General features: G+C 54.4%; 1 protein-coding gene across 1 annotated transcript; it reads left to right on the top strand.

Moving 5' to 3' along the window:
• Positions 1–3794: 3794 nt before the first annotated feature.
• GUCA1A (guanylate cyclase activator 1A) lies at positions 3795–9827 on the top strand. The gene is made up of 4 exons (XM_032862533.1): positions 3795–3995; positions 8801–8950; positions 9302–9395; positions 9658–9827. The coding sequence occupies exons 1-4, from the start codon at positions 3795–3797 to the stop codon at positions 9825–9827; spliced, it is 615 nt and encodes a 204-aa protein (XP_032718424.1).
• Positions 9828–11118: the final 1291 nt, after the last annotated feature.

Genomic DNA, 11118 nt, shown 5'->3' with positions numbered 1-11118 from the left:
CTGATCTGTTTCTGTGGGGGTGGAGAGTGGCAGCCAGGCAGCCTTGGAGGGGAATGGTTAGGCCTGGGACGGCTGCCCCTCCCATCTCTTCCCAGCCCGGCTTCTGCCTCCGCACACCTGCACCACGCACTCCTTCTCCCTGGAGCAGCTCAGCCAAGTGGGTCTTCTCACGCAGCTCTTGGCATCCATCCCAGGAGGGATCCCTGAAGTCATGAAGCAGCCTGGGGAAGCCCCCAGGCCTCTGTCTGACGTGCCCACCATAGCGGGTGTGCACTTGGCCCCTCTATACCTCTCTGTGTGTTCACCTCTTCCTGGAGGCCTTGGTATGGATCCCAGCCCTTCTGACCTGGCATCCGTGTCTGGGCGAAGAATGGAGAGCGGGACTGAGAGAAGCCACAGAAAGGGGAGAAGCTGCGCTCTGGGCTGGGGAAGTCGGCGATGTCATTCCCACCCAGGGTCTGAGAGAAAGGATGGGGGCCCCACATCCAAACGTCCTGAGACCCCTGTCACTAGAATTGTCCCTGCAGATGGGCCATGGAGAAGCTGCTGGAGTCGGGGCTGGAGGGATCCTCTACATCCCCCCTCCATCCCCCCGCCGGGCCTTCCTCAGAGATTTAAAGGCTTGTGCTAAGAGCGTGATGGTGAGGGGAAAATTCTGGTGCCACCACTTGGAATTTCTGTGAACCTCAGAATGATTTTTTTTGTCATCAGTTCCTCTTGGGTCACGTGGAAATAATCCCACCCCACAGGGCCATTGTAAGCCTCCTCCTCGAGCTTAGTTCGGTGCCCTGAACACAGGAGACACTGGATGGAGGCTCCGTCCTGCTCCAGCCTTCTTGAATTCTTCCTTTAATCATTCATTCACAACAAGATTTTACTATGCTCAGGCTTAGAAAGATAAATTTCTGAGTTTCTGAGTCAGAGTGTTTAAGGAGGGGAGTGTTTGCAGAGAAGGGGGCATCACTGAGGGACAGGTGACACGCCCAGAGAGTGGCCACAGAGGGCAGTCCATCTTGCTTCCAAGCCTGAGTGGTAAAGGGAGGTGGCTTTACCACAGGAGCCCAGGGAGAATGTTCCTAGGAGCTGTGGTTGAAGATAGAGAAACCAGTCAAACCACCTCTCTCCTACTACCAGCCAGTCTCCTTCCACGGCTTCCCAGGCATGAACCGCTGGGAGCCAGAGGGCAGGGGAGGCCCAGTGAGTGAGTCTGCAGGGGTGAGCCTCCAGGAGCTCAGAGCACACAGAAAAAGCTGGAGAATGAGTGGGGAGGGGGCCAGCGGGACAACCAGCAACACGACCATGTGCAATTCAGGTACTAGGTCCGGAACAGTGGCCTCTGCCCCAAGTTACTGAGGACAGGCTGACAATACACAGCTGCTTATAATCCAAGAAATAAATGAACATTATGTTATAGAAGTGTGGACATTGTCATAGATGTGAAGGTGACCCCCATGACTTCCATCTCCTGCTCTTTCTGCCTTGCCACAGTCCTCCTGCTTTGGCTGGGGGAAACCCATGACTCGCAGCTCACCCACAGAATGTGCCAAAGGTAATGGGATGGCATCGCCTTGGGTAGCTACCCTACGTAAGCTTCCCCTGTAGCAGATTGGAGAGAGAGTGTACTTGCAGCTTTATGAAATAAGGAGCCACGTTGGGGAGCCCATGGAACAAGGAACTTTGGACAGCTTCTAGAAATCGCAGGCAGCCTCTAGAACCCGAGAGTGACCTCCAGACAATATCTAGCATGAAGCCGGAGCCCTCAGTCCAAGAGCCAGGAAATGAATTCTCCCAAGCACATGAATGAGGGGGAAGTGGATTTTTCCCCAGTCAAGCCTCCAGACGCAGACACAGCCCAGATGACACCTTGATCCCGAGACATGGGACAGAGGACCCAAGGAAACTATGCCCGGACTCCTGGCCCCCAGCAACCGTGGGATAATGTGTAGAGTTAGCAGCCACTGACTTTGTGGTAATGTCGAAGCAGCGTAGAAAGCTAACATAACACAGAAGCAAACAGTGGGCTGAGGCGAGAAAAACGAATTCTGCGGAGATTCACAGAGGAGGGTGTGTTTGTGCTCACACAGGAAGGGTGGGGGGACGATGTGAATAGGGAGCGGTGGAAAGATGATTGTCCCCTCATCCCTGAGCCCTTCACCCCAAACCCCGAAGCTGAGAGGACTCCAAGGACAAGGATGCCAGCCTGGGACCCCGGAGTTCACTGGAGGCGTGTCCCCCCACCAACCCTGGCCTAGGGCGCCCTGTGTTCATCACTTTGGGCAGAGGAGAGGCAAAGCAGTCCTATTTAGTTTCTTTTTCTAAATAGCTCTCGTCTCTTCTTATGAGTAATATGAGTTCGTTAAAAACCACTTAAAAATACGGATAATTTTTAATTTATTATTTATTTTTTAAAAGATTTTATTTATTTGACAGAGAGAGGCACAGGGAGAGAGGGAACACAAGCGGGGGCAGAGGGAGAGGAAGAAGCAGGCTCCCCGCTGGGTAGGGAGCCCGATACACGGCTCAGTCCCAGGACCCTGGGATCATGACCTAAGCCGAAGGCAGAGGCTTAACGACTGATCGACCCAGGTGCCCCAGATAATTTTTAAAAAGCAAAAATTAAAATTTCGCTGGTGATGTCATGACCCAGGTTTGGGCCTTGTTAACGAGTTGGCTGCTTCCTTCCAGTTCCAGATATCATGAACACGACAGTGTTGTGTGACAGGGACAACCCTCATCCTGGACAGGCCCTATGCTTGGCCTGGGACATTTCTGGGATGAGTAGTAGCAGCTCACCATGCACCTGTGTGCTGGCGCGCGCGCACACACACACACACACACACACACACACATCCCTCAGGCCACTAGGCACACAGTCAATGTTCCCCATCCCCATGCCCTGGGAGGGGACAGTATCAAGTGTGGATCAAATGGAAGGTTAAATTCAAGCCTCCGGGGATGAGTCTCTGGGAATGTAAGAGTGTGGTCAGAAGAGGACCAGTGAGTGTGTGTGTGTGTATACAAGGCCATGTGTACTTATACAGTGTTATGTTGGAGGAGGCTCCCCCTGGCTGCTCAGGACTCATCTTGGAAGCCCACAAACTCTTCATCACTCAGGTGTTCTTGTATATTAACTATCCATGATGTGACCGGAAGCCCTTAATTGTGCTGCCCAAGTGCAGTGCACAGCTTGGATAACTGTACATAGCAGTCCTGTCAGGAGCCCACAGTTGGCCCAGCTGTGGGAAAGGAACCAGCTCTATCTCACGTGTACCTCAATTCCATGTCTGAGGGCAGGAACCAAAAACACTGAGAACCCACTCAAAGCAGGAGAGGAGAATGGAGGTAATGGGATCAGAACAGCCACTGGCTGGCCACCCATTCCGCCCTGGTAAGAAGGGATAAGAAGATTGCAAAATGGGTAAGAACATCCTCTCACCTATCAGCTCAAGGCTGTAATCCTGGGCCTCTGCTTCCCTAAGCTCTGTTCTATTTTCACTTCTCTTTTCTACCCCATTGGCTGCGAGGGTTTAGTGGGGACTTAAGACCGGTTCTCAGGCATCTTCTGGATTTGGTCGTGGGACTGCACAGCCCCCATTGCCTTTGTCCCTCTGCTCACCTCCTCCTGACATTTTCCTGCACTGTCTGATTCATCAGACCCTCTTTGCTCAGCTCGGGAGGCCTCCGGCCTCTGATCGAGGAGGGCCCAGGGTTAGAGAGCCCAGCCGCCCTGTTGCAGGGGCCGTGGGGAACGGGATCCAGCCACCTGGGGCACAGGCCCCCCACAGGCCTGGGAGATGGGCAATGTAATGGATGGGAAGTCCGTGGAGGAGCTGAGCAGCACCGAGTGCCACCAGTGGTACAAGAAGTTCATGACTGAGTGCCCCTCCGGCCAGCTCACCCTCTACGAGTTCCGCCAGTTCTTCGGTCTCAAGAACCTGAGCCCGTCAGCCAGCCAGTATGTGGAGCAGATGTTTGAGACCTTTGACTTCAACAAAGTGAGCGGAGGCCTGGGTGGGGGGCGCTGGAGGACCGGCCAGTGCGGGGCTGGGGTGGGGGGTGCAGGGGCCAGAACATGGCGTCTGCTGGAGGAGGGGGCAGGCCTGTTGGTGTATATGGGGTCCTGTTAGGGGGTCAACGGATCTTATGTTCATTGAGCACCTACTGTGAGTCAGGCACTGGGGGTTCAAAAAGGAACCAGACCCCGTCTGCACCCTCACCTTCCAGGCAAGAACAGAGGGGTCCACAGGTTAGGGTGTCCGGAGGCCCAATCTAATGACTTCCTCTGCCTCGTCCACACGCATGTCTCAGTTTACTCCAGAACGGGTGTGAACACCTACAAGACAGTGGTCGAGCACTTACTAAGTGCTGGGGGCCATACCTGGCGCTTTTGCCTAGGCCCTTAGAGGGTCCAAGAGGAAGGGGAGTGGAGAGGAGAGAGCAGGGTGATAAGCCTCCGGCCCCCGCTGGCCTGGCACAGGCAGGCCCATGTTACATGAGCCGTCCCTGATGCTCTGGGGACAGACCAGGCTGCCTGGTCACTGGGACGTCCAGGCTACGCCCGTCTCCAAAGTGCCCAGTGACCTCAGCTCACCTTCTCTTGAGTGGGTCTGAAGGTCTGCACGGTGGTCAAATGGTATTGTCCCTGAGTCATCAGCGGGACATGGGATGAGGACTTCCTGTCAGCTAGAGGGGGGCATCCGGGGGGCTGGGCACAGTGAGTTAGGGCCCTTGGTTTTCATCAGCTAGGTGGCCGTGCACCCAGCCCCTCTCCCACGGCATCCTTAGCTCAGTACCCGCATCTTTCCCGGATGTTGAGAGCATGAGTTAAGATGCTTGTTAGTTTCTAGAGCAAATCTTTCATTGGTTTGGAGCAATTCAGTCAAGATGCCATGGTAGAAGGACCCCTGGTCTCCCCACCCCATTGGACCCCACCCAGGATGTGCCGAAGCTCTCCCACGTGTCCTCTTCAAGCTGGGGACACGCTGCCCAGAGCTTTCTTGGCCCCCCACCGCCCAGAGGGTTCAAACACCATTGTGGGCAGGGATTCTAAGGACAGATAGGGCTCAGAGGCTATTTAAAACTCACTAATATTTAAGGTCAAGGGGCCAAAGCAGATTATGGGTGTTGAGTCCCAAGCTCAAGGGCAGCATCCTGGAGCCCACAGGCTTTCCTGGAGGGGTTGCTGGGAGCAGAGTGCTGCAGCCCATGGCATGAGCCCAAAAGGGATGGCCTCAGCTTGCTGGGCCCCCCCAATGCTCCCCACAAGAAAGAGTAATTCCTAAACAGGGGGAGGAAAGTAATGGTTGAGCCTCAACGCCTTACACTCAAACACACAGGAGTATCACAGCTTCTCACCTGCTAAGGAAACCCTTAGGATCAAGACATATCTCCAGGAGGACCCCCTAAAATCACATGGATGACACCAGGGAGGGACAACCCTCCAACCCTGTGTTTGCAAGCATCGCTCCCTCTGTCCCAGACCTGACTTTCTTGATTACACCATGCACACCTTCACTTTAGGGCCTTTCTGATGCCTGGGACCCTCTTCCTCCAAAATTCTGCTTGGCTCACACCTTCCCCCACTACAAGTCTCTGCCTAGAAGTCTCCTTCCCGCTGACACCTGCCCCGATTTCCTGGTTGAAACCCTGTTTAACTGGGGCTAGCCGCTACCCTTGCATTTCCTGTCCCACCTCCCCCCACTACCCCCAGCACGTCTCATCTTCTAAGACGTGCTGAATAACACTTAGCCACTATGTTTGCTGTCTGTCTCCCCCACTGGAATGTGAACTCCAGGAGGACAGAGATTTTTGTCTGTCTGGTTCAGTGCTGTGTCCCTAGCACTTAGAACGATGCCTGGACGAGGGTAGGGGCTTAACGAGTATTTGTTATCTGAGAAATCATGAGTTCTTTGTGCGAATTCTGTGTTTTCTAATACACATGAACTTAAACACATAATTATTAAAACGAAGAGTATCTTTGTAACATTTAAAGGACCTCACATACACCAACGGTGTAAATCCCACTTTGGGCACTATTGCCGTCTACCCATTGTCACGAGCACAGAGCGGCCTAGCAGGTCAGCGGAGAGATGGGACAATGGAGCGGGAAGTTCAATGGGTCTGTGCAAACGATGGCCCGTGGGCTTATTTTTATAAGTGAAGCTTCAATAGAACACACCACGCCCACTTGTTTACACATCACCCAGACTGAAATATTTGTGATCTGGTCATTTACAGAAAAGGTTAGCCAGCCCGCCCCTGAGTTGATAGGCAGCTAGATCCTGTGGACTGTGCTGGAAGGGCAAGGTTGAGGGAAGCAGAAGCTTGCGTGGGGAGTGTGCCCCGGGGGGAAGGGGGAGATAATCGCCTACTTTGCTTGCTTCAAAGCTTTGCCTGGGCTTGGCCGTGCCCAGCACTCACACAGGTGCACACATTTCGATGTAAATCTTCACCCCTGCCTCTGAGGCCCGGTGGGGTTTAGGCCACCCAGCTTCTAGCCAAGGCTCACTCATTCACTGGTTGTGAGGTCTAATTCCTCTTCACAACAGCTTTCCTCCGAAAATGGGGACCAAAATCCCACCTCCCAAGGGGTGGTCATGAGATTAAAGGAGGAAAGCAAATAAAACACTGAGCGAGAGGCGCTAGAAAGAAGTTAGCGTCGTTGTGGTATCATTACGGAATCTCACCCAAACTGAGGTCTTGAAAAGCAGGCCCTGTCATTCCCAGTGTCCAGCTGCGGAACCGAGACTCAGAGAGGCCCCGTGACTTGTCCAAGGCCGCACTCTCCTAAGACATCAATTAGATCTTTCTGGCACAAGAACCCATACTTTTCCATTGCTCCTTTTTTGCCATTTAAAAAAAAAAAAACTATGAAAGTAATTTTTTAAATTACTCACTGTAATTATGTGAAAGCTCACTGTACACATTTCCTACAGTAGAGAGAGATGAAAAATGAAAAACCAAAGTGTCCTTGTTCCATGTCCTCTTACCCAGGGGAGACCTCCTTGGCCGTTTTTCTCGCTTCTCTGAGCATTGTGGCAAGGGAGGCCTTGCTCTGTTCTGAGGACAGCCCCGGGCATGGGTCGGACAAGGAGGGAATGAGCTAAGGCTTATGTGAAAGCCTGTGAATACAGGGAAGCACCACACGAATGTTCACTATGATCTCAGCACCCACTGTGGGGCTCCGGCTCATCAAGGCCTCACCTGAGGCCTGGGGCGGGGGGCACAGAGCCAGACCTCAGAGGCCATCCTGCCCAGCCTCTGCCACATCTTTAATGACAGTGCTCCAGCCTCTGCTTGCATGCTTTCAGTGATGGGGAGCTCATTACTGCACCAGGCTGGCCCATTTGCCAGCGGCAAATCTGCCTGTTAAGAGGTCTTCCTTCTGACCCCAAACGTGCCTCTGGGTAACTTCCCGGTTCCAGAGCCGGGGTTGTGAGTAAGTGGAGGAACAGGGGCTGAACTCCAAATTCACATGCTGAGCCTGTGCTCCTTAGGAGGGCTCAGCCTTTCTGTAAAGCACAGACTTCCCTCTCCCGGCCTCACTCGGGGGCGAGATGGGCAGAGGCAGGCCTATGTTCCCCACTTTCCTGACCCCCCCCTGGTGGGGCTGGCAGGGTCAGACAGTGGGTCAGCCTGTGAAATTTGGGGGACCCTGGAGAAATATCCCCCAGGCATGTCTTGTGACACCTTCTTGCACGGTCAACCCCTCTCAGACTCAAGAGGGCATCAATTTTCCCAGGAAGCCTCCTTGAGCCTCTCCTCTGGCCTCTGTCCTGGCAGAGCTGGGTGATCTTGTTCTAGGATTCCATAATGTCCCGTCCAGATGTGCTGTCACTATATTTCATCACAACAGCATACTGGTCTCTCTCTCTCTCTCTTTTAAGATTTTTAATTCATTTATTTGACAAAGAGAGAACGCAAGTAGGCAGAGCTGTAGGCAGAGGGAGGGGGAGAAGCAGGCTCCCCGCTGAGCAGAGAGCCAGATGCGGGACCTGATCCCACAATGCTGGGATCATGACTCAAGCTGAAGGTGGGGGTTTTATCGACTGAGCCACCCTGGTGCCCTAATGCTCTCTTTATAGAAACAATTCTAGTACGTGTAGTAAGGGTTACCATTTCCTCAGTGTTTATTGTACGTCAGGCATTGTTGAGTGCTTTAGACATATAAACTCACCCACTCCCACCGCAATCCCACAGAGGTAGGTACTATTAGAACTGTTATGGATGAGGAAATGGAGGGCCAGAAACACTGAGTGCTTGTCCCAGATCCCACAGCTTTGAGAGGGTGAAGGCAAGATTCAAACCTGCATCCCAGTACTGCACTCCCATCAGGACCAGGCTCATATCTTACTGAGTTCTGAGGCCTCTATCACTGAGCATAGTAGGTGCTCAGTAAATTTTGAAGAATAAAGGGAAGAATAAGACAGATGCTCCGTCCTCCCTATCTACCACCTGCCCTCTCCCCAGCTCCAAAGACCACAACTTACCCTGGCGGTTCATTCCTCTTCCTTCACCAACACCTCTTGCAACTGGAAGGGCTCCAGTTGGAGAATCACAGGGGAGCAGCCAGTGACCGCTGGCACCAAAGTGCCAGTAAAGAGAGAACACCACCATTTACATCTGGGAGATGGGTGGTTTACCAAAGCTGCTGGCAGCCTCTGGGGCAGGCTTGGTGGGCTGCCTGGAGGCGGGGACAGAAGCGGCAGGACTGGAGCAGAAAGGGCATGGGGAGCGACCTGGGCTTGGCCTTCCTGGGGCCTCTGGAGATCCGGCTCAAGCAGCTGTGCCTCTCGCCCAGGACGGCTACATCGACTTCATGGAGTACGTGGCTGCGCTCAGCCTCGTCCTCAAGGGGAAGGTGGAACAGAAGCTGCGCTGGTACTTCAAGCTCTACGACGTCGATGGCAACGGATGCATCGACCGCGATGAGCTGCTCACCATCATCCGGGTAACTCCAGGTGCAGAGGGCCGGGCTGGGGCGGGGGCAGCGGCGGGGCCCACCAGAGCCGACAGGCAGCCTGGGGGCCGGCAGGCGCGATGGGTCTTCAGAAGGAAGAACTGTAGTCTCCGAAGGGGGCTGGGTTGGGACTGAGCGTCCGGCTCCCGGCTGGGGGTAGGGGGAGCAGTGGGGGTGGGATGGGTAGCGTGACCCGGGCCGCAGGCCGTCCACCCTCTGGGCCTCTATTTTTCTATCTGCACGGAGACAAGCTCTTAAACCCCAGTGCTGCCTCTAGTGCCCAGTCTGTTGCTCTGACACTATTGAGGCTGAGCTAGGATGGGTCCTCTCACTTCTCCCCAGGCCATCCGAGCCATTAACCCCTGCAGCGACTCCACCATGAGTGCCGAAGAGTTCACCAATACAGTGTTCTCAAAGATTGATGTCAACGGGGATGGTGAGGAGTCTGGGATGGGGACCGCTGTGGGGGGTGGGGGGCGTGGGAGAGGGGCGGGGCCTCTGCTGGCCGCATCCTCCATCTGCCCCTGCCCCAGGCATGAGTTGGATTTTAGGGACAACTGGACCAGACTTTGGGCTCTGGCTCCTTTAGCCGCTCCCTTCACAACCTCGCTTCCCCTAGCATTGGCTCTGCCCCACTCCATGCTACCAGGAAGGGGGGAGCACCCTCCTCCCCCTGACTCCCTTTCTCTGTATGCCAGGGGAACTGTCCCTGGAGGAGTTCATCGAGGGCGTCCAGAAGGACCAGATGCTCCTGGACACGTTGACACGGAGCCTGGACCTCACCCGCATCGTGCGCAGGCTCCAGAACCGCGAGGAGGAGGAGGGTGGGGAGGGGGCAGGCGGTGGGGAGCCTGAGGCAGCCGGCTGAGCCCACCGCTGGGCTGATTCTGTACTGGGGAGGGGTCGTGTGATGGTGCCTAAGGTCGTCACTGTAATACTAGATGTGGTCTGCTGAACTCAAAGGCTCAGCTCCCCTCTTTGGGGTGTGGGATGGGTGGGCCAGAAGGGCAGAGGTGGGAGTCCGGAAGGATGGTTCCTGAACCCTGTACATGACTCAGCTGGTGGTGACTGTCCCTCCTGGGGGACCCTCAGGGACCTCCCCCAGCTTTTCCCCACTGAGATGCTCCAGTCCCCCTATTTCGGAGCTGGGCTTTCAGGGACCCTGATGGAATCCTACAGATCGGGTGCTGCAATCACACACCCGACCTGCACCCCAGCACCCCGAGCCTACTTGTGTGGTGTGTTGATTTATTCCTCCCTTCTGCAAGCGTTTATCACACACCTCCTTTGTAGGAACGCTAGATGTTGGACACGCCAAGAAGAGGATCCCTAAGGAACTAACAGGCTAAGCATTAGTATAATAAAATACGGGAAGAGAAGCTAGGATACTACAGAAAGTCCTTATTTATCCAGAGGAACTCCGTCTTTGTTCAGAAGTGACTGCACAGCACCCTGACTTCCCGCACTGGCCCATCCCGCAGTTCTGTGACTCACTGCCTGTGGCAAGTGTCCTGACCATCCCTCCCGGGTCTAACTTAAATCCCTCTTGCTGCAGTGATACCTGACACCAGTTGGGAAGTGGGGCAGGCAGTTAGTTACAAGCGGGCCCCATTCCCATTTTTTTGCATGCCCCGGCTTTGGGAATACCTCTCCAAGAACATGGGGAGAGACACAGGCTGGAGCAAGCTGGCCTCATTTTTGCAAAGATGCTCCTTCTGGGCTTTGAGTCTTCACTTCTGCTGGGTGTGGGGGAAGGACAAGGAGTGAATAAAAATCCAAGGGTAGGAGAGAGAAAACAAGGGGCAAGAGGAATGAAGCTCCAGCTTGCTGAGAGGCACCCTCTCACCGTGGGGAGGGGGTTGGGGAAGAGAGGGTCCTACCAGTAATCACTGGGACCACCTCAGGCTGGTAAGTCAGCCAAAACCTGAGCACAGACCTGGCGGGAAGGTGGAGATCAATGCCAGGGGCAGCCTGGAAGAAAAGGGAGTTGACATTTCCACACCTTCTCTTGGTGGCTGCCTCTTGGGAAATCCTGAAGGTGGGAGGTGGGAGGGTATTTGAACAGAATTAGGACATTTCCCCAACGTCAGGCCCACACCACCTTCCTGATGTTTGGGCTGATCTGTGTCCACCTGGATTACTATTTTTTTTTTTTTAAG

The sequence above is a fragment of the Lontra canadensis genome, unplaced genomic scaffold, assembly GCF_010015895.1.
Source record: "Lontra canadensis isolate GAN:19392208 unplaced genomic scaffold, GSC_riverotter_1.0 scaffold23, whole genome shotgun sequence".
In the NCBI taxonomy this organism is placed as follows: domain Eukaryota; kingdom Metazoa; phylum Chordata; class Mammalia; order Carnivora; family Mustelidae; genus Lontra; species Lontra canadensis.
This window is presented reverse-complemented; position numbering and strand designations above follow the sequence as displayed.